Source organism: Coregonus clupeaformis, unplaced genomic scaffold (assembly GCF_020615455.1).
Source record: "Coregonus clupeaformis isolate EN_2021a unplaced genomic scaffold, ASM2061545v1 scaf0119, whole genome shotgun sequence".
Lineage (NCBI taxonomy): Eukaryota > Metazoa > Chordata > Actinopteri > Salmoniformes > Salmonidae > Coregonus > Coregonus clupeaformis.
In genome coordinates this window covers 618,750-645,669 of record NW_025533574.1, presented here as the reverse complement: position 1 = coordinate 645,669, position 26,920 = coordinate 618,750, and the positions used below count along the sequence as shown (strand labels likewise).

Here is a 26,920-nt window from a genome sequence, read left to right as displayed (position 1 = left end):
GACAAAAGTAACTTTGTTTTACATTTTTATTTTGTACAGCTTATTTTTTTTGCATATACATTTTACACACATTTCACATACATGCTACTTTTATACACAGTAATTACACAACAAAAGCATTTAAAATATAGTTTAATTTTTATTATACACATGGCATTTTGGATAGATAGTACTCCTGTCCACAACGCCCTAGCAACACCCAAGCCTACTTGATGGTAATAGTGCTCACTGTTGCCCCTAGTTGCCGGTTTTGAAGGCATTTCCTGGTGTTGACATGGACAGACATCCAATTTCTAAGTCAATCTTGAGAGATCTGGCTGACGTAATTACCACATGTCTGTGCTGAAATAGGTTGAATATTTACCTAGTGAAAACTACAACTCCCTTCAGCCCAGCGTCCCACTTAGTTCTTGACTTAATTTCTCTCGTGAATGATTTGATTTCTCTAAAGAGACCTCACAAAAAATGTATAAATGGAATTCAAGTAATTTAACCGACGTTGGTCAATTAGTTATTTAATAACCCAAAAAATAACGACATTTGAGTTAATCAGTCAGCACTAGGTCTCCTCCTCTCCCCATCCTCTCCTCCCTTCATCCCCTCATCTCCTCCACCATGCCTGCCAGTCTGTTTTACTCCTCCTTCTTTTGTCTTCTTCTCTCCTCTTGTTCTTTTCTCTCCCTGAGCTGATCGATAGAGAGATATTGATCACGGAGAGATGGAGGTGCCTGGTAATGAGACAAAGAGAGAGAGGGAACAGAGAAAAACAGGATTAGAGGAGAAGAAAGAGTGTCTTGGCTAGCCTGTATCTCTATTGTCCTTGATACACAGATTTCACTGGTAATCACAGATACCATCTGATCCATATCACATACGCGCTGCAGAGTGTGGAGTGTGGGGATAGGCTTTAGCGAGTGTGTGTGTGTGTGTGTGTTTGCGCACTAATCCCGCTTCCAAGCAAGCACAATCTTCTGGACAGAAAATGGCTGCACTACATCCCTTTGCTCTCTCTCTCTCTCTCTCTCTCTCTCTCCCCCTCCCTCTCTCGCTCTCTCTCCCCCTCTCTCCCTCCCTCCCTCCCTCCATCGGTCTCTCTGAAAACAATAACATGACATTTCAGGCCAGTGTTCATATTGTCTCTTTTCTCACTTTCATTGGTAAAAGTTACCGAGCCACTGAGGTGGATGTAGCTCACTATATCAAGTTGTATAGCCTGTTGTGTTGTGTTGTAGTCTATGTGACAGGTTTGTACAGGTGTCTCAGTACTGAAAGTGTGTTGGTTGTCTGCAGTTTCATATTGTTCAATTGTTGAAGGCAGTATTATTATAATTAAAATGTAAAAAATCTGATTCTACCTCAGTAACTCTCTCTGCCTTCTCTTTTTATTCTGGTCTCTCCATCCAGCCGGAGGAGCTGACTAACGTGTTGGAGATCAGTAACATTGTGTTCACCAGTATGTTCACCCTGGAAATGATCCTCAAGCTGACCGCCTTTGGCTTCTTCGCCTACCTGAGGAACCCCTACAACATCTTCGACGGCATCATCGTCATCATCAGGTCAGGGGGCCTGCCCAACGTTACCACAGAATTTTATCAGAACGTGACCAGAATGTTACAGGAATTATGTTAATAGGATGTTACCAGAACATTACCAGAACAGTTACTACTCTCTCCTCTCTCCTCTCTCCTCTCTCCTCTCTCCTCCCTCCTCTCTCCTCCCTCCTCCCTCCTCTCTCCTCTCCTCTCTCCTCTCTCCTCTCTCCTCTCTCCTCTCTCCTCTCTCCTCTCTCCTCTCTCCTCTCTCCTCTCTCCTCTCTCCTCTCTCCTCTCTCCTCTCCCCTCTCTCCTCTCTCCTCTCTCCTCACTCCTCTCTCCTCACTCCTCACTCCTCTCTCCTCTCTCCTCTCTCCTCTCTCCTCTCTCCTCTCTCCTCGCTCCTCTCTCCTCGCTCCTCGGTCCTCGCTCCTCTCTCCTCTCTCCTCGCTCCTCTCTCCTCTCTCCTCACTCCTCTCTCCTCTCTCCTCTCTCCTCTCTCCTCTCTCCTCTCTCCTCTCTCCTCTCTCCTCACTCCTCTCTCCTCACTCCTCTCTCCTCGGTCCTCTCTCCTCTCTCCTCGCTCCTCACTCCTCTCTCCTCTCTCCTCTCTCCTCTCTCCTCGCTCCTCGCTCCTCTCTCCTCTCTCCTCTCTCCTCGCTCCTCGCTCCTCTCTCCTCGCTCCTCACTCCTCTCTCTTCTCTCCTCTCTCCTCTCTCCTCTCTCCTCTCTCCTCTCTCCTCTCTCCTCTCTCCTCTCTCCTCTCTCCTCTCTCCTCTCTCCTCTCTCCTCGCTCCTCGCTCCTCGGTCCTCGCTCCTCTCTCCTCGCTCCTCACTCGTCTCTCTTCTCTCCTCTCTCCTCTCTCCTCTCTCCTCTCTCCTCTCTCCTCACTCCTCTCTCCTCGCTCCTCTCTCCTCACTCCTCTCTCCTCTCTCCTCGGTCCTCGCTCCTCTCTCCTCGCTCCTCACTCCTCTCTCCTCGCTCCTCGCTCCTCGCTCCTCGCTCCTCGCTCCTCACTCCTCTCTCTTCTCTCTTCTCTCCTCTCTCCTCTCTCCTCTCACCTCTCCCCTCACTTTCACTCTCACCTTTATCTGTCCCCCTCTATACCCTCTCCTTTCTCTCTCCCACCCTCCTGTGGCTTTTTCTCTTTCTATCCCTTATCCACTCATTCTCTCTCCTCCCCTATTCTCTCCTCTCTTTCTGCATCCATCTGTTTCATCCCTCCTTCCATCTCTCCCTCCCCTCTCCAGTGTGTGTGAGATCATAGGCCAGTCTGATGGAGGTCTGTCTGTCCTGAGGACCTTCAGACTGTTGAGGGTGATCAAGCTGGTGCGCTTCATGCCCGCGCTGCGCAGACAGCTGGTGGTGCTGATGAAGACCATGGACAACGTGGCCACCTTCTGCATGCTCCTCATGCTCTTCATCTTCATCTTCAGGTATAGGCGTGTGTGTGTGTGTGTACGTGCGTGCGTGCATCTGTCTCCTCTCTCTGTCTGTCTTCTCCCCCTGTCTGTCTGTATAATCTGCCTGTCTGCCTCCTCTCCCTGTCTGTCTCCTCTCTCTGTCTGTCTCCTCTCTCTGTCTGTCTCCTCTCTCTGTCTGTCTGATCTCCCTGTCTGTCTCCTCTCTCTGTCTGTCTCCTCTCTCTGTCTGTCTGATCTCCCTGTCTGTCTCCTCTCTCTGTCTGTCTCCTCTCTCTGTCTGTCTGATCTCCCTGTCTGTCTCCTCTCTCTGTCTGTCTCCTCTCCCTGTCTGTCTCCTCGCTCTGTCTGTCTCCTCTCCCTGTCTGTCTCCTCTCTCTGTCTGTCTCCTCTCCCTGTCTGTCTCCTCTCCCTGTCTGTCTCCTCTCCCTGTCTGTCTCCTCTGCCTGTCTGTCTCCTCTGCCTGTCTGTCTCCTCTCCCTGTCTGACTCCTCTCCCTGCCTGTCTCCTCTCTCTGTCCATCTCCTCTCTCTGTCTGTCTCTCTGTCTGTGTGTGTGTTGTCTGTGAGGGTAGTCATGTAGAGGCTAGTCCCCTCCAGCTCCAGAAGAGCAATGTCCTCCTTGTTTGAGTGACAGGGGCATAAGCAGTAGAGTGTGATTGATAGAGGGGAGAGCAATAACAGAGAGCATTCCCCTGGTGTTCATCGAGACATGCGCGCACACACACACACATACATACACATACACCCTGCAGCACTGCAATCTCACATAAGTGCACTGAGACAGATGGTAGCAGGCTAGCGATGGAGTGAGCTAACACTACCCTATCTATCTTCCCACTGTAGTTGCTTGCGATTGTGAATGTTATTGATTCCTGTTGCCGCTCCTAAAGGCACTATGGGTATTGTATCCACTCTGGTGTGTTACAGCGCTCTATTCATAACCCTTCCCTGGTCACTGGTTAGAAGAAGCTCTGAGGCTCTACTTCTCCATGTAGGAAGTGTGTTTTCAAAACCAGAAGCTCCAGATGCACTGCTTACTGTTTTATTCAAGTGCTGACTTTTCAGTGTGTGTGTGTGTGTGTGTGTCTCTGTGTGTGTGTGTGTGTGTGTGTGTGTGTGTGTGTGTGTGTGTGTGTGTGTGTGTGTGTGTGTGTGTGTGTGTGTGTGTTAGGCGTATGATGCTGCTACTAATGTATGTTACTGTTTATAGTTGACATATCTCTGTCCTATTCCAGTATCCTGGGGATGCATATCTTTGGCTGTAAGTTCAGTCTGAAGACAGAGACTGGAGACACTGTTCCTGACAGGAAGAACTTTGACTCTCTACTGTGGGCCATTGTCACTGTGTTTCAGGTATGGAACACACACACATGCAAATGCACAGAAAGTGCACACATGCACGCACACACACACATACACACACAGGCAGGCAGAAACACACATACACACACATTTAGTTGCATTCACTTGCAACTCAATCTGGTTTCCTGGACATTTTGAAAGGGGTACCACACAGTTCTATTTTAGGCCTGGTTCAGTTCATTTATGTGAATGGCAAAGCTGTTAAACTGTAAACTTAATCTATATGCTGTATTCCCCAGATTCTGACTCAGGAAGACTGGAACATGGTGCTGTATAATGGAATGGCCTCCACCTCTCCCTGTGCTGCTCTCTACTTTGTGGCTCTAATGACCTTCGGCAACTACGTCCTCTTCAACCTGCTGGTGGCCATCTTGGTAGAGGGCTTTCAGGCTGAGGTAAGACCAGAGGTTTTGTAACTTTTATTAGTCCTCCATTGTTGGTGAATTTTCACTAACAGGCTTAGCTCCTGTATGGCAAAACTGTCTGTCAGAGATACATGAATCATTAATGAGCCAGGCAAGGGTGGTCTGAGACTCTAGGACAAGTCTGGAGGATGGGGTAACCTGTTCTGATTGGATAGAGCAGATCTGCTAAAGAGCAGATTGGGCACTTAAGAAACTGACTCTGACTGCCTGGATCTGTAGCTTTTAGTAAATCAAGGCTGGGATAAAACTTTAAAAGTTACTTAGCTGGCCTATCTCTCGGATACTTTCAGAATGAGGCCAGGTAAAATTGACATTTTCTATTTAAAAATGCCTGTGGCTGTTGTCATAGTTCTAATCGCTCTTTCTTTCGCTCCTTCCCTCCATCCCTCTCTCCTCTGGAAACAGGGGGATGCCAACCGGTCGTACTCCGAAGACGACAGGTCCTCGTGTAACTTTGACGGGAACTCTGACAAGCTGAAGGACTCGCTTCATCTCTCTGGTATGGCTCAGAGGCCTAAAACTATACTGTAGAAACAGCTTTTTAGAGCCGTAGAAACACTACCTTGTAGAGCCTCAATGGCTGAACAGGTTCACTGGGAGAAATTAGTTGTACAGCAACTACTAAAAGGTAGATTTCATTGACTTCTATATTGAGTCAGTGAAGCAGCAGAATTCACAAAGGGGACAGTTCACCCAGTCTATTAATGCTATTGCTAATGTCAAATCTCCCTTTTTCTGAAGATGTATGAATGTTATTGAATAGATGTAATGTATGAATTGTATTGAGTTAAAGTCTGATATTAAACCAGTCACCGATGCTAGAATGCTTTAGCCTGGTCCCAGATCAATTTGTGCAGTTTTGCTAACTCCAAAAGCATGTTTGCCGTGACATTGGCCATAGTTAGGAAGGCAGCACAAACAGATGAGACCAGGCTAGGAATGCTTCCCAGATCAAGCCTGATCTCTCTGAAATGTAAGCAGCAGAAATGTTAAATAATACATGTGTTACAACACAACTTCTCCCACTCTCTTCTCCTCCCTACGGACATAAACAAACCAAACTTGTCTTACTGTACAAACTTACAGTACACTCCATGAGCTAGTCAGACCATGTTAGGTTGAGAATGTGCTTAGTCAGTCTATGCCACTTTCTTTTATCTTCTAAGATGTGCTTTGCAGTTTCATGCTGACTATCTTTCTATCTGATTCTCTCTCTCTCTCGCTCTCTGTCTCTCGCTCTCTCACTCCATCTATCCCTCTCCTTCTCCTCATCCCCTTCCCCTCTCTCTCCCAGACCCTAAGATCTGCACCCTAACCCCCAACGGTCACCTGGACCTGTCCCCAGCGCCCACGGGTCTGTACACGGCCGACAGGCTCACTTTCGCTCTGGGCTCACGCAAAAACAGTGTCATCTCTCTGGGCAGGGCTAACCTGGAGGGCAGGGCTCTGGTGAGTCGTGGGAGGAAGGAGGGAGGGAGGAGACTGGAGGGAGGGGAGAGAGGAGGGAAGAGGAAAGAGGGAGGGAGGTACAATGGGAGGGAGAACTGGTTTGGAATGGACTGGGTCAGAACGAGATGTGTCTGGCTATGGTTGCAATCAATTCAGGAAATGACATAAAATTGCCCATTTGAAAAGAAATTGCCCATCATTGTAATGTTTTTTTTGTTTAGTTCTTTAATTGATCCCTCTTCAGTCACTGCAAATGGCTGGGTTGGCCTAATGGTTTCGCTCTCCCTTTGTCTCTCTCACTTTCCCTTTCTCCCTCTCCCTCTCCGTCTTTCTCTTCCTCTTTCTCCCTCTCTATACCTCTCCCTCTCTGTCTTTCTCTCCCTCTCCCTCTCTGTCTCCCTCTCCCTCCCCCAGTGTCCGGGACGCAGCTCCCTGTACCACAACTGGGGCCGCCCTGCCTTCCAGACCCAGGCAATGTGGGGCCGGCGGTCCAGCTGGAACAGCCTGGGTCGGCCCTCCCGAGCCTTGGGCCTGGGATTGGGGGTAGGAGGAGGGGGCAGCCTGCGCTCCTGCAGCCCCCACGCCGCCAACCCAGCCGAGCAGGAGTCCCTCCTCTCCCCCCCTCACCCTCCCCCACACCTTGCCCACCCTCCTCCCCTCCTGGCCCGACACTTTGTCCCGCAGCGGGACCGCCGGGCGCTGTCCTTGGAGCTACCGGAGCTCCTCCAGGTCCCGGGGACCCCCCTGGCGCAGCTGCTGCCTTACCCCAGGAAGAAGAGCTTCTCCGGTGGGCTGGTTGGTGGAGGGGCTGGGGGGGAGCACCAGGACTGCAATGGGAAGGCCCCCTCGGCCCAGCTCCAGCTCCAGCTTCAACTTCAGCTGCCACAACATCCCCATCCCCATCCACAACTACTGACAGAGGTGTTCCCTCAGGTCAACACACGCAAGGACAGGGAGGACCTGGACGATGACATCGACTATGTGAGTTGGTGTTGGGGGTGAGGGGGAGGTCTGGGGGTGAGGGGGACGTGTATGCGTGAAGATGGGTGAGAGATTTAGGGAGAGGGAGAGGTGTGGGGGTGAGGATGGGTGAGGTGAGATGTGTGTGGATGAGGATGGGTGAGAGGTTGGGTGAGGGGGAGAGTGGTGAGGAGTGAGGGATAGAGTAAGCGAGGAGGGGAGGATCTGAATAATAAGATTAAAGAGTGAGTTGGTTATGATGATAAACAATGATAAAGTCCCATTCACACACTTTAAAAACACCCCTCGAACATACACAGTCCCAATGATATCTTAACTTCTTGGTAAAGACAGATACTGTAGATAGGAGAGAAGGAACTGTTGTTTTACCAGTGTTAATTCATGACCAGTAGCCTAATGCAGCTTACAGTATAATAAACCCACTCTTTATATAGCAGTTTATAAAATAAATATCCAGGTATACATTCTCCAGTAGATTACCCATTGTGTCTCTCCCCTGGGATTCTATTGTTTCAACAGTAAGCAATCCCATACATACAGGACTGAACCAGGGCCAATTAATAATGATATTTACACAGGATGCATCCCAAATGGCACCCTATTCCCTATATAGTGCACTACTTTGACCAGTGCCTATAGTGCATTATATAGGGAATAGGGTTCCATTTGGGACTCAGTCACTGAGCAGAGCAGACAAATAGGGATGCTGGATATTATGCTTCTAGGTGTTGATAAAGCAAAGTGTCCTCTCTTGTAAACAATTACGACAGAGGATTCATCTTTGCTCGTGGGAGGTGGAATAATCGGAATAATCTTATTGTATTGTACAGTATAGCCATTTGTCTTTGTCTAGAACCAATGTGCGTATGTGTACTGAATGCACTCACCAAACTGTATGGTGTGTGTGTGTGTGTTTGTATATGTGTGCGCGTGCATGTGTGTGTGTATTCTGACTGTGTGTGTGTGCTGTGTCCCTCCTCCAGAGTCTGTGTTTCCGTATCCAGAAGATGATGGAGGTTTACAGGCCAGAGTGGTGCGAGACCAGAGAGGACTGGTCTGTCTTCCTCTTCTCTCCTCAGAACAGGTCTGTCTGTCTGTCAATCCCTCTTTTCACTCGTTCACTCTTTCATTTCATTTCCTGCTCAGCACTAACACACCTGATACAGCAAATCAAGGCTTTGGTGTTCCGTTCATAAGTTGTTGAATCCGATGCATTAGTGCTAGGCTAGAAGGAAAGCTTGCACAACCTGTGGATCCCCACTCCCCAAGAGAAGAATTGCCGAGCCCCGCCTTATCGGAATACCTGCTCACCGCTGCACATCCACCTTTGGGCTACTCAGCTAATCAATAACACTGGGACGGGTTGCCAGGCTCCTCACCTGGTCGATAGAGAAGACGGGTTGCCAGGTGCTGCTCCTTACCTTGTCGATAGAGAGGACGGGTTGCCAGGTGTTCAGAGAGAGCCTTGATTAGTGTATGAATCCCTGTCCCTGAGGTAGCAAAGGGATGCTTCCCATAGCAATCCTCTATCTGTTGGTCAACAATAAATACACCGCAAGGCTCAGAGATAGAGCTCAGGCATGCAGGCTGGCAAGGCATTGCAACAGTGTTCTGTTAGCTGTGGAGGTACGCTATATATACAAAAGTATGTGGACACTCCTTCAGATTAGTGGATTCGACTATTTCAGCCACACCCGTTGCTGACAGGTGTATAAAATTGAGCACACAGCCATGCAATCTGCATAGACAAACATTGGCAGTAGAATGGCCTTACTGAATAGCTCAGTGACTTTCAACGTGGCACCATTATAGGAAGTCAGTTCGTCAAATTTCTGCCCTGCTAGAGCTGCCCCGGTCAACTGTAAGTGCTGTTATTGTGAAGTGGAAACGTCTAGGAGCAACAACGGCTCAGCCGTGAAGTGGTAGGCCACACAAGCTCACAGAACGGGACCGCCGAGTGCTGAAGTGCGTAGCGCATAAAAATCATCTGTTCTCGGTTGCAACACTCACTACCGAGTTCCAAACGGCCTCTGGAAGCAACGTCAGCACAAGAACTGTTAGGCGGGAGCTCCATGAAATGGGTTTCCATGGCCGAGCAGCCATACACAAGCCTAAGATCACCATGCGCAATGCCAAGCCTCGGCTGGAGTGGTGTAAAGCTCGCCGCCATTGGACTCTGGAGCAGTGGAAACGCATTCTCTGGAGTGATGAATCACCCTTCACCATCTGGCAGTCCAACGGACGAATCTGGGTTTGGCGGATGCCAGGAGAACGTTACCTGCCCAAATCCATAGTGCCAACTGTAAAGTTTGGTGGAGGAGGAATAATGATCTGGGGCTGTTTTTCATGGTTCGAGCTAGGCCCCTTAGTTTCAGTGAAGGGAAATCTTAACGCTACAGCATACAATGACATTCTAGATGATTCTGTGCTTTGTGGCAACAGTTTGGGGAAGGCCCGTTCCTGTTTCCGCATGACAATGCCCCCGTGCACAAAGCGAGATGCATACATAAATGGTTTGTCGAAATCGGTGTGGAAGAACTTGACTGGCCTGCACAGAGCCCTGACCTCAACCCCATCAAACACCTTTGGGATGAATTGGAATGCCCAACATCAGTGCCCGACCTCACTAATGCTCCAGTGGTTGAATGGAAGCAAGTCCCTGCAGCAATGTTCCAACATCTAGTGGAAAGTCTTCCCAGAAGAGTGGAGGCTGTTATAGCAGCAACGGGGGGACCATATTAATGGCCTTGATTTTGGAATTAGTTGTTTGACGAGCGAGCAGGTGTCCACATACCTTTGGTCATGTAGTGTATTTGGTATTTCTCACTGTGTAGTAGGAGCTGATTTAATTACAGATGTTTTGTAATCTCTTTCTATCATTATCTCTCCATTTCTCTCTCTGTGTTTCTCTCTCTGTGTTGCTCTCTCTGTGTTTCTCTCTCTGTGTTTCTCTCTCTGTGTTGCTCTCTCTGTGTTGCTCTCTCGGTGATGCTCTCTCTCTGTTTCTCTCTCTGTGTTGCTCTCTCTGTGTTTCTGTCTCTGTGTTTCTCTCTCTGTGTTTCTGTCTCTGTGTTTCTCTCTCTGTGTTGCGCTCTCTGTGTTTCTCTCTCAGTGTTGCTCTCTCTGTGTTGCTCTCTCTGTGTTACTCTCTCTGTGTTGCTCTCTCTGTGTTGCTCTCTCTGAGTTGCTCTTTCTGTGTTGCTCTCTCTGTGTTTCTCTCTCTGTTTCTCTCTTTCTGTGTTGCTCTCTCTGTGTTGCTCTATCTGTTTCTCTCTCTCTCCCTCTCTCTCTCTCTCTCTCTCTCTCTCTCTCTCTCTCTCTCTCTCTCTCTCTCTCTCTCTCTCTCTCTCTCTCTCTCTCTCTCTCTGTCTGTCTGTCTGTCTCTATTGTAGTGGTGTCTCTATGGAGCAAGGTGCCTTTAAAACGCCAGTTAATGGGAATTGCTTTGAAAGGAAATGAAATAATCAGCGATAATGGGGCTATTTACTGACTGAATGATGAGCAATCCCCAGTTCTCTGTCAATGAGGCACAATAATGGGTTTTAATCAGTAGAGATGTTACAAAACACGTTTTTAAATTGTTTCTCTCTTTCCCTCTTGCTCTCTTTCACTTCCTTTCTGTCTCCCAATACCACTCCCTCTCTCTCCACTATCTTCCTCCCTCTCCACCTGCCTCCCTCCCACTCTCTCCACTATCTCCCTCCCTCCCCACCTGCCTCCCTCCCTCTCTCTCCACTATCTCCCTCCCTCCCCACCTGCCTCCCTCCCTCTCTCTCCACTATCTCCCTCCCTCTCCACCTGCCACCCTCCCTCTCTCTCCACTATCTCCCTCCCTCCCCACCTGCCTCTCTCTCCACTATCTCCCTCCCTCCCCACCTGCCTTCCTCCCTTTCTCTCCACTACCTCCCTCCCTCCCCACCTGCCTCCCTACCTCCCTCCCTCCCTCTCTCAGGTTCAGGCGGGTATGCCAGTCCATCATAGCCTACAAGATGTTTGACTATGTGGTGCTAGCATTCATCTTCTCCAACTGTATCACCGTGGCTCTAGAGAGACCCAAGATCATGCAGGGCAGCCTGGTAAGGATCAAAGTTCACCACTAGGTTTCAACCGTAGAAATATAATTAGTCAATGTTCTTCTATTTCTATGGGTGTAACTCCCTGTGATATCGCCATCTCTCTCTCTCTCTCTCTCTCTCTCTCTCTCTCTCTCTCTCTCTCTCTCTCTCTCTCTCTCTCTCTCTCTCTTCTCTTTTTTCTCTCTCTCTCTCTCTCTCTCTCTCTCTCTCTCTCTCTCTCTCTCTCTCTCTCTCTCTCTCTCTCTCTCTCTCTCTCTCTCTCTCTCTCTCTCTCTCTCTCTCTCTCTCTCTCTCTCTCTCTCTCTCTCTCTCTCTCTCTCTCTCTCTCTCTAGGAAAGAGTATTCCTAACTATCTCCAACTACGTCTTCACAGCCATCTTTGTAGCGGAGATGACGCTCAAGGTATAGTTCTGCGCTTAACGCGTGTGTGTGTGTGTGTGTGTGTGTGTGTGTGTGTGTGTGTGTGTAAGTGTGTGACTATACTTGTGAACAAGAATAGTAAACAAACAAAAGTTTGACCAACTGGTGACATTTTGTTAGTCCCCACAAAGTCAAATGCTATTTCTAGGGGGTTTAGGGTTAAGGTTAGAATTAGTGTTAGGGTTAGAATTAGAATTAGGTTTAGGGTTAGGAGCTAGGGTTAGTTTTAGGATTAAGGTTAGGTTTTGGGGTTAAGGTTAGGGTTAATGTTAAGGTTAGGGTTAATGTTAGGGTTAGGGGTTAGGGAAAATAGGATTTTGAATGGGACTGAATTGTGTGTCCCCACAAGGTTATTTATACAAGACGTGTGTGTGCGGCCTTATGTCTGCATGCGTGCATGTCTGTCTGTGTGTGTGTGTGTGTGTGTGTGTGTGTGTGTGTGTGTGTGTGTGTGTGTGTGTGTGTGTGTGTGTGTGTGTGTGTGTGTGTGTGTGCCACAGTTGATAGTGCATGTCAGAGCAAAGACCAAGCCATGAGGTCGAAGGAATTGTCTGTAGAGCTCCGAGACAGGATTGTGTCGGGGCACAGATCTGGGGAAGGGTACCAAAACATTTCTGCAGCATTGAAGGTCCCCAAGAACACAGTGGCCTCCATCTGTGGAGGCTTGGCAGCAGCTACTCTTCCTGGGGTCCAGCAACATCAAGGCAGTTATATATACAGTTTAAAATATTACATGACATTACATTTCATAACACTTTTCACAACACATTAAATGTGTTCCCTCAGGCCACTACTCTACTATCACATATCTACAATACAAAATCAATGTGTACGTGTGTGTAGAGTGCGTGTCTTATCGTGTGTATGTGTGTCTGTGTCTGTGCCTGTATGTGTGTGTCTCTTCACAGTCCCCACTGTTCCATAAGGTGTATTTTTGTCTGTTTTTTCAATCTGATTCTACTGCTTGCATCAGTTACCTGATGTGGAATAGAGTTACATGTAGCCAGGGCTCTATGTAGTACTGTGCGTCTCCCATAGTCTGTTCTTGACAATGGGAATGTGTAGAGACCTTTGGTGGCATGTCTTGTGGGGTATGCATGGGTGTCCAAGCTGTGTGCTAGTAGTTTAAACAGACACCTCGGTGCATTCAGCATGTCAGCACTTCTTCCAAGAAGTGATGAAGTCAATCTCTCCTCCACTTTGAGCCATGAGAGACATGCATATTATTAATGTTAGCTCTCCATGTACATTTAAGGGCCAGCCGTGCTGCCCTGTTCTGAGCCAATTGTAATTTTCCGAGGTCCCTCTTTGTGGCAGCTGACCACACGTCTGAACAGTAGTGCAGGTGCGACAAAACTAGAGCCTGTAGGACCTGCCTTGTTGATAGTGTTGTTAAAATGGCAGAGCAGCACTTTATTATGGACAGACTTCTCCCCATCTTAGCTACTATTGTATCAACATGTTTTGACCATGACAGTTTACAATCTAGGGTTACTTGAGCAAGTTTAGTCACCTCAACTTGCTCAATTTCCATAGTATTTATTTCAAGATTTAGTTGAGGTTTAGGTTTTAGTGAATGATTTGTTCCAAATACAACGCTTTTAGTTTTTGAAATATTTAGGACTAATTTATTCCTTGTCACCCATTCTGAAACCAACTGCAGCTCTTTGTTAAGTGTCGCAGTGATTTCACTCGCTGTAGTAGCTGACATGTATAGTGTTGAGTCATCCACACACATTAGACACACTGGCTTTACTCAAGGCCAGTGGCATTTCATTAGTAAAGATTGAAAAAAAGTAAGGGGCCTAGACAGCTGCCCTGGGAAATTTTTGATTCTACCTGGATTATGTTGGAGAGGCTTCCATTAAAGAACACCCTCTGTGTTCTGTTAGACAGGTAACTCTTTATCCACAATATAGCAGGGGGTGTAAAGCCATAACACATACGTTTTTCCATCAGCAGAATATGATCGATAATGTCAAAAGCAGCACTGAAGTCTAACAAAACAGCTCCCACAATCTTTTTATCATCAATTTCTCTCAGCCAATCATCAGTCATTTGTGTAATTACAATGCTTGTCTTTCATAATTTGATCAGTTATACTTGGATGTGTAGTGTCAGCTTGTGTTGCTCACATGTCATGCCTAAGGTTGCTAATCTTGCCAATGAAAAAATCATTAAGGTAATTGGCAATATCAGTGGGTTTTGTGATGAATGAGCCATCTGAGTTTACCTTTTTGACCTATACAGTGGGGGGGAAAAGTATTTAGGCAGCCACCAATTGTGCAAGTTCTCCAAATTAAAAAGATGAGAGAGGCCTGTAATTTTCATCATAGGTACACGTCAACTATGACAGACAAAATTAGAAAAAAAAATCCAGAAAATCACATTGTAGGATTTTTGATGAATTTATTTGCAAATTATGGTGGAAAATAAGTATTTGGTCAATAACAAAAGTTTCTCAATACTTTGTTATATACCCTTTGTTGGCAATGACACAGGTCAAATGTTTTCTGTAAGTCTTCACAAGGTTTTCACACACTGTTGCTGGTATTTTGGCCCATTCCTCCATGCAGATCTCCTCTAGAGCAGTGATGTTTTGGGGCTGTCGCTGGGCAACACGGACTTTCAACTCCCTCCAAAGATTTTCTATGGGGTTGAGATCTGGAGACTGGCTAGGCCACTCCAGGACCTTGAAATGCTTCTTACGAAGCCACTCCTTCGTTGCCCGGGCGGTGTGTTTGGGATCATTGTCATGCTGAAAGACCCAGCCACGTTTCATCTTCAATGCCCTTGCTGATGGAAGGAGGTTTTCACTCAAAATCTTACGATACATGGCCCCATTCATTCTTTCCTTTACACGGATCAGTCGTCCTGGTCCCTTTGCAGAAAAACAGCCCCAAAGCATGATGTTTCCACCCCCATGCTTCACAGTAGGTATGGTGTTCTTTGGATGCAACTCAGCATTCTTTGTCCTCCAAACACGACGAGTTGAGTTTTTACCAAAAAGTTATATTTTGGTTTCATCTGACCATATGACATTCTCCCAATCCTCTTCTGGATCATCCAAATGCACTCTAGCAAACTTCAGACGGGCCTGGACATGTACTGGCTTAAGCAGGGGGACACGTCTGGCACTGCAGGATTTGAGTCCCTGGCGGCGTAGTGTGTTACTGATGGTAGGCTTTGTTACTTTGGTCCCAGCTCTCTGCAGGTCATTCACTAGGTCCCCCCGTGTGGTTCTGGGATTTTTGCTCACCGTTCTTGTGATCATTTTGACCCCACGGGGTGAGATCTTGCGTGGAGCCCCAGATCGAGGGAGATTATCAGTGGTCTTGTATGTCTTCCATTTCCTAATAATTGCTCCCACAGTTGATTTCTTCAAACCAAGCTGCTTACCTATTGCAGATTCAGTCTTCCCAGCCTGGTGCAGGTCTACAATTTTGTTTCTGGTGTCCTTTGACAGCTCTTTGGTCTTGGCCATAGTGGAGTTTGGAGTGTGACTGTTTGAGGTTGTGGACAGGTGTCTTTTATACTGATAATAAGTTCAAACAGGTGCCATTAATACAGGTAACGAGTGGAGGACAGAGGAGCCTCTTAAAGAAGAAGTTACAGGTCTGTGAGAGCCAGAAATCTTGCTTGTTTGTAGGTGACCAAATACTTATTTTCCACCATAATTTGCAAATAAATTCATTAAAAATCCTACAATGTGATTTTCTGGAGAAAAAAAATCTCAATTTGTCTGTCATAGTTGACGTGTACCTATGATGAAAATTACAGGCCTCTCTCATCTTTTTAAGTGGGAGAACTTACACAATTGGTGGCTGACTAAATACTTTTTTCCCCACTGTATATACTTGCATCCTCGTGTTTCTTTATCTTATCTCGTATCGCTTGTGTTTTTATTTCAAAATAAGTATTACTTTATTACTGCACTGTTGGAAAAGAGCTTGCCAGTAAGAATGTCACTGTACTGCTTTACACCTGTTGTGTCCTGTGCACGTTGCGTATAAACATTGAAACTTGAATCACCATGGGGAAAGGCAAAGAACTTACAGTTGAAAAGAGGCAAGTGGTTGTTGACTTTCATAAATCAGGCAATGGGTACAAAAAACAACTAAAGAGAAAATATACCACTTACTACTATTAGGAAGTTTAAAACTACTGGAACAGTGGACACTTGCCTGGTAGAAAGCCCAAGTGTATATTTTCCCCACGCACAGTGAGGAAGATGGTTCAGAAGGCAAAGGAAAGTCCAAGGGCCACAGTTAGAGAATTACAGAACTTGTTGGCATTTTGGTGTCACCAAGTCTCCAAATCTACAATTAGACACCACCTCCATGCCAATAGGCTATTTGGAAGGGTTGCCATAAAAAAAAGCTTTTGTTGAGCAACCAACAAATGTAAACGCCTGGAGTTTTCTAAACGGCATTGACACTTGGATTGGAACCGTGTGCTATGCCAGATGAGATGAAAATAGAGCTCTATGACACCAGTGGTGGGTTTGGCCCAGAAAGAAGGATGCATATGAGTTTAATTCCAAAACGCTATATATTCATTTTCAGAAATGTTAGTAAATTAGTTTTTTGGGTTTAAAGAACTTCCGAAAGAGATTGGTGTGTTTTGTCTCCATCTAATCATGGCATGGGGTTGTTAAATGACAGACATGCATTTGTTTGAAACCTATCACTAAATGCTTTCATTTCAGAGAGACAGTCATATTTTGTTGCAAAACGGGATATATCCATCTCACTCTCAGAGAAAAAAGTAGCACTACAAGGTTTTACACAGTCAAATGTTATTTTTAGTAAAGAACTGTACAAATGATACATTTGTGACATCAAATTAATAAATGCAGTAATATGAGATCTGGGCTCTGGTCAGAAGTAGTGCACTATATAGGGAATAGGGTGCCATTTGGGATGAGGCCTATTTCTAACCAAACCCTATAGCATGACACTAGATTTATGATGTATTGAATTTATATGTTAAATAAACAGGATACGAACATTCCATTCCTGCTAAACAATGGATATATAGTGTTTTGCAACAAAACCAGTTGTAATACATATCTAAAATCGATTAATTTAAAATCTGAGGACAGTAATATTTTACACACACATAAAGGTCTCTCCCTCAATCTCTCCCTCTTTTCTCCCTGGAAGTCTGTCCATTCCTCTCAAGACAAGCAATTAAGCAATGACATTAATTTGCCGTCAATCTTTCTGTCGCCGTCAATCTCTTTCACCCCGTCTCTCTATCCCTCCCTCCCTCCCTTTCTCTCTCTCTCTCTCTCTCTCTCTCTCTCTCTCTCTCTCTCTCTCTCTCTCTCTCTCTCTCTCTCTCTCTCTCTCTCTCTCTCTCTCTCTCTCTCTCTCTCTCTATCTTTCTCTCTCTCTCTCTCTCTCTCTCATTCTTTTCCACCCTCTCTCCTCCCCTCTCTCGCCCTCCATTCCTCCATTCTGTTCTCTGTGGAGGGTTCTGGCACAAGTGGGGGCATCAATTATGCAAACGAATCAATTATTGACCAATCTACCAGAGGAGTAATGGACTTGTCAGGCCCCTGGCTGAGTGGAACACACCCCCTCATGTCTCTGTCTCTGTCTCTCTTTCTCTGCTTTTAGGCCTGATCACATTACCCCCTGTCTGTCAATTAGTCAGTCAGTCAGCCTCTCCCTAAGCCATGGATATAGGCTTAGATTTAAATACAGTATCTAGGCATTAAGATCATTAGCTTTAATACAGTATCTAGGCATTAAGATCATTAGCTTTAATACAGTATCTAGGCATTAAGATCATTAGCTTTAATACAGTATCTAGGCATTAAGAACATTAACTTTAATACAGTATCTAGGCATTAAGATCATTAGCTTTAATACAGTATCTAGGCATTAAGAACATTAGCTTTAAATACAGTATCTAGCAGTGGCGGCTGGCCGATAGAGGGGCGCTAGGGCGCCGCCCTCTTAAATAAAATTATTTTAAAAATAAAAAAATAAAAAAAATAATAATAATAATAATAAAAACATCAGTATGTCAATATTTGTGTGTTTGAAATATGGAATGCACACAGTAATATGTGTAAGATATGATAGAAAATCATATTCGCAACCTTTCCTCTGCCTGTCAAACGCCTCGTCAGCTCTGGGCGATACAGAAAGTGCCCCGAGGAGGCGGGTCTACGTAGCAGTTAAGCCAATTGCTAATTTAAGATATGAATGTATGACATAAAATGTAGTCAATAAGCGATCTTAAATCGAATCCAAGGAGGGCGATTATTTTACCGCCCCAAGCTCGCCCTGATAAAATAAGGACCGGGGGTCCAGTGACGCCATTTTTACTAGACAACAATGGCGAACGCAAAGCGTTACTCCTCCAAGACCCAACCCTAACTCGGTGAAATCTCTCCTCCAAGATCCGTTTGAGAGGAGAACTTTGTCAGAGAAAGTTCGGGTGAAAGAGCTGGGCCCAGATCAACCTGACCTCTCAATCAGACAGCAGGCTAGCGAGAAAGGGGAAGCAGTATATGCGCGGCTTCTCCCGTAGCTGGTACACCAGGAAGGCTTGGCTAGCTGGGTGCACTGATGCTAATGCTTTATTTTGCTTTCCGTGCTTGCTTTTTAAAACGACGGGTCAGATTCAGCATGGACAGGTACCGGAGTGAGGGATATGAAGCACCTGTCAGAGAAGGTAAAGAAACATGAGAACACCAGGGCACACATGGACAACTCTGTAAAGCTAGCTGTATTAGGAAGGGTGAACATTGCTACGCAGCTGGATGACGGCCACAGGATTGCGGTGAGGAAACACAATGAGGAGGTGGATAAAAACAGGCACATTCTATCCAAAATTATCGATTGTGTGAAGTTCTGTGGGGCTTTTGAGTTGGCCTTGCGTGGGCACGAGGAGACTGACTCCTCAGACAACCCCGGCATTTTCCGGGGCTTAGTGGATTTTGTTGCCTCCCTCGACAGTGTGCTGGAGGAGCACCTGAAGACAGCTCACCGTTTTTAAGGGCACGTCAAAGACGATACAGAACGAGCTGTTGGACTGTATGCTGTCAATGCTTAAGGATTACATCCTGGAGGAAGTAAAGAGTGCTGATTTTATCGCCATTCAAGCTGACGAGCGACTGACGTTCCACCCACTGCCAGTTGGTGCTTGTGTGAGTGATTATCATAGAGCCGTCACAATTATATTTGTTTTAGTATTTTAAAAGGAAAGAGAAGACACAATCAGACGTTGATAATAATGCAGGAAAGTACTACACAGTTTGTAATAATTATTCAGGTGTCCACCAGGTCAATTTCTAGAAGAGGCCTAGTTGTTATTGAATATTAACTTTATTGCTAAGTGAACAGCAGAACAAAATTATGTTGCATCCCTCTCACAAATGTAATAGAAAAAAGGCTTTAAAACGTAATAACATCAGTTAATTATGTACATCACAGGTTAAAAGCAGTTACTAGACATAGTTTGTGTGTATATACACACTGTCTGTCTGTCTGTCTGTCTGTCTGTCTGTCTATATATATATATATAAGTCACTGGTTGTGTGTTGAGGGGGAATTACAGTGAGTTAAGAAGTCTGATTGCAAGTTATCAAATTAAACTTTATTTTTTGGACCCAGGGCCTCAATTCCCTCTTTGTGTGGGGACAGCGCATCTGACGAGCAGCAACAGCCCATCAAGCGACGGAGGATGCTGGGACCAGGAGAACAACAGAGGTTGGCTATAGAGGTAAGTTGTGATGTAATTGTCAGTGTTTCCCACCTAGAACTTTTTTCAGGCCTGGTAGTATGTAGCCAAAACCCTGAACAATCAGCACCTTGGTAATCATATACTTGAGTTGGACATAGGCATGTGTCAGTCAGGATCACTTGCATCAAAATAGCTTAATTGCAAATTAAAGCTGATGATGTATCTTTTACAGGTATGTGATACCATCCTGAGTCATGCCAAAGAGAGGTTCTCCTTCACCCAGCACCTCATCAGCGCAACACTATTGCACGGAGAGTTGTTCCCACAACACAGTGTGAAGTTCCCCGATACAGCGCTTGAAACAACCGTGGAGGCGTACCCCATGTTGAACAAGGCCAAGCTCAAAACCAAACTGTCCCTCATCTATGAGAACAGTGAGTTCAAGGCTTGTAGTGGTGCAGTGCCCCTGTACCAGTTCTTCATGGAGAACAACCTTCAGAGCACTTTCACAGAGACTGCCAGCCTCCTCAAGATCCTCATCACCACACCCATGACAACTGCTGAGTCAGAAAGGTGCTTCTCTACACTGAAAAGGATCAAGACCTTCCTGAGAAACAGCATGACACAGGATCGCCTGAACGCTCTGGCCATGCTCTCCATGGAGAAGAAACTTGTCAGGGACATTCCTGACTTTAATCAAAGGGTCATTGAGAGGTTTGCCACTCAGAAGGACAGACGGGCAAAATTCCTGTACAAATAAGATGACAGACACACACACACAGAGCAGCTCTGGCCGCATGTTTCTTTGTATATAGTTGACCTTAGCATAAAAAATCCAGTTATATATGGTACTCTAGAAAGTCTTAATAGTGTCTTTGCTAATATTACTGTATATATGTTGTTTTGTATCAATTAATTGTTGCAGTTCTGGAGCACATTAACAATTAGTCACATTTAGTATGATCATAAAATACTGTATGCTATTCTTCCAGTCAAAGGTTTGAGTTCATCCACTTGATATCCATTTCTATATTATACATCCTTTCATACAGTGTAAGATTTCCTATAAACTTTATAATAATTTCATGTTATTGTCCACTTTCCACTCTGTTCTGACAGCATGCCTGTTGCGTTGCCTGTTTACTACCAATGGTGAAAAGTTCACTTTAAATGCAAATGAAAGGCTTGGGTTTGTGTAATATGTTTTTGTGTAAGAATGCCTCAACTTTTTAATATTGGCATTAAATAATTACTGAATGTTTCACTGAGCACTGCTGTCCTGCAGTTTGTGTTAAAATATATCGCGATGGTTACAGGAAAAAAAAGTATGGCACAGCCCCACCGAGAATATTTTTCACCAGCCGCCACTGGTATCTAGGCATTAAGAACATTAGCTTTAATACAGTATCTAGGCATTAAGAACATTAGGTTTAAATACAGTATCTAGGCATTAAGAACATTAGCTTTAAATACAGTATCTAGGCATTAAGAACATTAGCTTTAAATACAGTATCTAGGCATTAAGAACATTAGCTTTAATACAGTATCTAGGCATTAAGAACATTAGCTTTAAATACAGTATCTAGGCATTAACAACATTAGCTTTAAATACAGTATCTAGGCATTAAGAACATTAGCTTTAAATACAGTATCTAGGCATTAAGAACATTAGCTTTAATACAGTATCTAGGCATTAAGAACATTAGCTTTAATACAGTATCTAGGCATTAAGAACATTAGCTTTAAATACAGTATCTAGGCATTAAGAACATTAGCTTTAATACAGTATATAGGCATTAAGAACATTAGCTTTAATACAGTATCTAGGCATTAAGAACATTAGCTTTAATACTGTCACACCCTGGTTCGGGGACTCATTATGTTGAACCAGGGTGTGTTCATTCTATGTTTTCGGTTTCTCTGGTGGGTGTTCTAGGTGGTTTATTTTCTATGTTTGCCGGTGTGACTCCCAATCAGAGGCAAACGAGTGTCAGCTGTCGGCTGTTTGTCTCTGATTGGGAGCCATATTTAATCTATCTGTTTTCCTTTCGGGTTGTGGGATTTTGTTCGTGTGTGTGCGCTGTTGTACCACAGACGTCACGGATTCGTTGTTTGTTTGTTTTGCTCGTGTGAGTATTTAATAAATATACTATGTTCACTCGCAACGCTGCGCATTGGTCTCCTGTTCTAGACGATCGTGACAGAAAATCCCACCAAGACCAGACCAAGCAGCGTGTCCAGGAGCTGAAGGGCGATAATTGGAAACAGAGGAGCGAGAATTGGGCGAGAATGATGGAGGCCTGGTCCACGGGGGAGGAGAGACCCCCAGAAAATTTTTAGGGGGCTCACGACGTCGGGGCAGCAGGTGTACGGGTTGGAGGAGTGCAGGAGGTTGGCAGATAGGGCCGCCAGGTTAAGGGGGCCACTGGTCACGAAGGGGAAGGAAGGTGTAGAGGCACGGCCAAGGGTACTGGGGTGTGTTACCAGTCCGGTCCGGCCCGTTCCTGATCCCCGTGTAGGGCCAGGGGGTGTGTGTCCTCAGTGCGGTCCTGTCTGTTCCTGTTCCTCGCATGGAGCCTGTGGTGCGCGTCCCCAGCCCAGCCCGGCCTGTGCCTGCTCCCCGCACCAAGGATACGGTGCGCGTCGCCAGCCCGACCCGGCCTGTTCCGGCCACTCGCACCAGGGATACGGTGCGCGTCGCCAGCCCGACCCGGCCTGTTCCGGCCACTCGCACCAAGGATACGGTGCGCGTCGCCAGCCCGACCCGGCCTGTTCCGGCCACTCGCACCAGGGATACGGTGCGCGTCGCCAGCCCGACCCGGCCTGTTCCGGCCACTCGCACCAGGGATACGGTGCGCGTCGCCAGCCCGACCCGGCCTGTTCCGGCCACTCGCACCAGGGATACGGTGCGCGTCGCCAGCCCAGTCCGGCCCATCCAAGCTTCCCGCACCAAGTCTGTGGTGCGTCTCGTCAGCCCTGTCCGGCTCGTCCCTGCTCTCCGCACCAAGTCAGTGGTGTGCGTCGCCAGCCCATTCCGGTCCATTCCTGCTCCACGCACCAAGCCAGGGGCGCGTGTCGTCAGTCCGGCTCCGGCCAGCGGGGCTAGACAGGACCAGGAGTACTTTGGGGGTTGGAGAGGAAGTGGGGATCAAGCCCGGAGCCGGAGCCGCCGCCGAGGAAGAATGCCCACCCAGCCCTCCCCTGTTTTGCTCGTATTTAGGCGCGGTCACAGTCCGCGCCTTTAGGGGGGGGTACTGTCACACCCTGGTTCGGGGACTCATTATGTTGAACCAGGGTGTGTTCATTCTATGTTTTCGGTTTCTCTGGTGGGTGTTCTAGGTGGTTTATTTTCTATGTTTGCCGGTGTGACTCCCAATCAGAGGCAAACGAGTGTCAGCTGTCGGCTGTTTGTCTCTGATTGGGAGCCATATTTAATCTATCTGTTTTCCTTTCGGGTTGTGGGATTTTGTTCGTGTGTGTGCGTGTTGTACCACAGACGTCACGGATTCGTTGTTTGTTTGTTTTGCTCGTGTGAGTATTTAATAAATATACTATGTTCACTCGCAACGCTGCGCATTGGTCTCCTGTTCTAGACGATCGTGACAAATACAGTATCTAGGCATTAAGAACATTAGCTTTAAATACAGTATCTAGGCATTAAGAACATTAGCTTTAATACAGTATCTAGGCATTAAGAACATTAGCTTTAATACAGTATCTAGGCATTAAGATCATTAGCTTTAATATAGTATCTAGGCATTAAGAACATTAGCTTTAATACAGTATCTAGGCATTAAGAACATTAGCTTTAAATACAGTATCTAGGCATGAACAACATTAGCTTTAAATACAGTATCTAGACATTAAGAACATTAGCTTTAAATACAGTATCTAGGCATTAAGAACATTAGCTTTAATACAGTATCTAGGCATTAAGAACATTAGCTTTAATACAGTATCTAGGCATTAAGAACATTAGCTTTAATACAGTATCTAGGCATTAAGAACATTAGCTTTAATACAGTATCTAGGCATTAAGAACATTAGCTTTAATACAGTATCCAGGCATTAAGAACATTAGCTTTAAATACAGTATCTAGGCATTAAGAACATTAGCTTTAATACAGTATCTAGGCATTAAGAACATTAGCTTTAATACAGTATCTAGGCATTAAGAACATTAGCTTTAATACAGTATCTAGGCATTAAGAACATTAGCTTTAATACAGTATCTAGGCATTAAGAACATTAGCTTTAAATACAGTATCTAGGCATTAAGAACATTAGCTTTAATACAGTATCTAGGCATTAAGATCATTAGCTTTAATATAGTATAGCCTCCTGAGACCCGAAAGAAAGGTTTTGGAATGTATTTATTTTTTGAATCACATAAGTGTTTGGGGTGAAAAAAATAGAACAAATATTTGTATTTATTTTTTATTGTATGTGAACTGTATTGGCCAGTTGGACTCGGATGATAGTAAATATGAAAAATGTAACATTACAGTGAATGGGGACAGTAGGTAAGAAACATAGTTGGAGCATCCTGACGTCCACTACAGAGGACATTTATTAACAAGCTCTTATTTAGCTCTTATTTAATGTGAAAAAAAGAAACAATTCCTGAGATATTTACCTATTAGAAACAACTTGAATATCAAACTCACAAAAATTATAATTACACAATAACACATAATTACCATAAAATGTGGTAATTGTGATGGTAACCATTTTGAGGAACAAGAAATAAAACATTATCAAGGTGACACCCCCACACGTGATTTCATTGAAAAGCCCAGAATGTCCTCTCAAAAGTACAACAGGACCTAACACAGTGGCAAGTATGGCCTTAGAGATATGGCCCAAAAACGAATGTCCATTAGAGAGGACCAAAATGAATTGCTGGGTCTCAGGAGCATAGGCATTAGTCAATAGGCTTAAATGTACGGTCTAGGGCTAGGCAGTAGGATCATTATATTAGATTATCATTATGGTCATACAGTACCGTATATACGCAGCTGTCTTTTGTACTCTCGTCAGTCTCATGCTAAGTGATAATTTGGCTTCAATGCCAGTCAGTCAGAGCCTATAATGATAATAATAATAATCATGTTAATAATATCGTCTCCCGAGTGGCGCAGTGGTCCAAGGCACTGCATCGCAGTGCTAGCTGTGCCACTAGAGATCCTGGTTCGAATCCAGGCTCTGTCGTAGCCGGCCGTGACCGGGAGACCCATGGGGCGGCGCACAATTGGCCCAGCGTCGTCTAGGGTAGGGGAGGGATGTAGCTCAGTTGTTAGAGCATGGCGTTTGCAACGCCAGGGTTGTGGGTTCGATTCCCACGGGGGTATTAAAAAATAATAATGTAAGTCGCTCTGGATAAGAGCGTCTGCTAAGTGACGTAAAATGTAATATGCATTGGATTTCTGCTCTGACTGTGTTCCTTCATTTAAATCATGGGCATTTTTTATCCAATGTCCTCGTAACCACTCATTCACATTGCTGCCTTGCAATCTCCTGAAGCCGCTACCCCTGAATTTACACACACATCCAATATGTACCACTCAATCTAACTATACCCATATGGCACAGCTTGGCATCCATGATACATAGTTGTGTGTTTGTAGCAAGAATCACAGAAGAAAGTCATGGGGACCTGGATGGTGGCATGGTGTGTCAAATGATGTTCCACCAACTCTGTACAACCCAAGGGCACAGTGTTGCATCATTAGTCCAACTCTGTGTCAGAGAGCCTACTGTGTCTACCTGCAGTTTGTACTGTATAACTCTCTCAGATGCCCTGTTAACTCTGTTTGTTTGTGTGTGATGGAAAGTTCCTTGTGCTAGTAGCTAGCGTGTGTGTGTGTGTGTGTGTGTGTGTGTGTGTGTGTGCGTGCGTGCGTGTGTGTGTGTGTATATATAAATAGTTCCCAGTGCCAGCAGCAGCCAGTGTGACTGTGACAGTTAATATCAGTGTCTGCCAGCGGGCTCTAGCTAGTATGAGCAAGTGTGTGTGTGAACAGGTGTGGATGTGTGTGTCACAGAGATGTAGCCCATTTCATGATCCAGGTGAGCAAGTGTGTGTATGTGTGTGTGTGCGTGCTTTTGTTTGTGTGCTTTGTATGTGTGTGCGTGTATACGTCTGTGCTTGTACGTGTGTGTGTGTGTGTGTGTGTGTGTGTGTGTGTGTGTGTGTGTGTGTGTGTGTATAGTTATCCTCGAGGCGGTTCTATAGTGTGTGTGAGTCACTTTCTGTCACACGTCTTGTTAGTGTCTATAGATTTCAACACAAAGACTCCTGTGACCTGCAGCTGCTTACGACTCACTCCTCTCTCTCTCTCTCTCTCTCTCTCTCTCTCTCTCTCCCTCTCTCTCTCTCTCTCTCTCTCTCTCTCTCTCTCTCTCTCTCTCTCTCTCTCTCTCTCTCTCTCTCCTTCTCTCTCTACTCTCTCTCTCTCTCCCTCTCCCTCTCCCTCCTTCTCTCTCCCTCTCTCTCTCACTCCTATCTCCCTCTCCGTCTCTCACTCCTTCTCTCTCCTTCTCTCTCTCTCTCTCTCTCTCTCTCTCTCTCTCTCTCTCTCTCTCTCTCTCTCTCTCTCTCTCTCTCTCTCTCTCTCTCTCTTCTCTCTCCCTCTCTCTCTCTCTCCCTCTCTCCCTCTCCCTCTCTCTCTCATACTCCTATCTCCCTCTCCCTCTCTCACTCCTTCTCTCTCCTTCTCTCTCCCTCTCTCTCTCTCTCTCTCTCTCCTTCTCGCTCTCTCTCTCTCTCTCCTTCTCTCTCTCTCCTTCTCTCCTTCTCTCTCTCTCTCTCTCTCTCTCTCTCTCTCTCTCTCTCTCTCTCTCTCTCTCTCTCTCTGTCTCTCTCTCTCTTCTCCATATCTCTCATTATCTCCATTTCTCATGCACCATGTAATGTGTCTGAGACCTCTCTAGTCATTCTGGGACCAGTCTCCTAACCTGAGATATGTGTGCAGGGGAATACATGAACTTTAGCACAACTCTCTCATTGACATGATGCATGACTCTTGCTCTCTTTTGCAACAAAAACATTTATGTAATTGTACCAACTTTATTCAATGTAATGCTGGCAATTTCAATTCTTCATACACTATGGGATTGTATATAGGTGACCGGGTGTACCTGTTGATAACATACCTCACTCACAACCTATCTCCCTCTCCCTCTCTCTCCCCCTCTCCCTCCCCCTCTCTCACCCCTCTCCATATCTCCCTCCCACTTCTCTATAGGTGGTGTCTATGGGCCTGTATATAGGGGAACAGGCATATCTGAAAAGCAGCTGGAACGTGTTGGACGGCTTCCTGGTCTTTGTGTCGTTGATTGACATTGTGGTGTCCATGGCGGGCGGGGCTAAGATCCTGGGGGTGCTGAGGGTTCTCAGATTGCTCCGCACACTGCGCCCCCTCAGGTAGGGAGGACATACTACAGACACACGCTGCACCCCTTCAGGTAGGGAGGACATACCTTCAGACACACGCTGCACCCCTTCAGGTAGGGAGGACATACTACAGACACACGCTGCACCCCTTCAG

The 26,920-nt window shown here is 45.8% G+C and overlaps 1 protein-coding gene across 1 annotated transcript in view; it reads left to right on the top strand.

The window, feature by feature from the left end:
• LOC121570754 (voltage-dependent T-type calcium channel subunit alpha-1I-like) overlaps positions 1-26,920 on the top strand; it is a gene marked incomplete at its 5' end in the record, with an annotated part of 123,821 nt that overhangs the window by 63,306 nt on the left and 33,595 nt on the right. Inside the window, 11 exons of the mRNA XM_045213516.1 lie at positions 1,405-1,556; positions 2,784-2,969; positions 4,192-4,309; positions 4,558-4,713; positions 5,149-5,242; positions 6,038-6,192; positions 6,607-7,173; positions 8,157-8,257; positions 11,126-11,249; positions 11,583-11,651; positions 26,618-26,796. Coding sequence (XP_045069451.1) covers positions 1,405-1,556; positions 2,784-2,969; positions 4,192-4,309; positions 4,558-4,713; positions 5,149-5,242; positions 6,038-6,192; positions 6,607-7,173; positions 8,157-8,257; positions 11,126-11,249; positions 11,583-11,651; positions 26,618-26,796 — 1,901 coding nt within the window. The remainder of the gene's footprint in view (positions 1-1,404; positions 1,557-2,783; positions 2,970-4,191; positions 4,310-4,557; positions 4,714-5,148; positions 5,243-6,037; positions 6,193-6,606; positions 7,174-8,156; positions 8,258-11,125; positions 11,250-11,582; positions 11,652-26,617; positions 26,797-26,920) is intronic.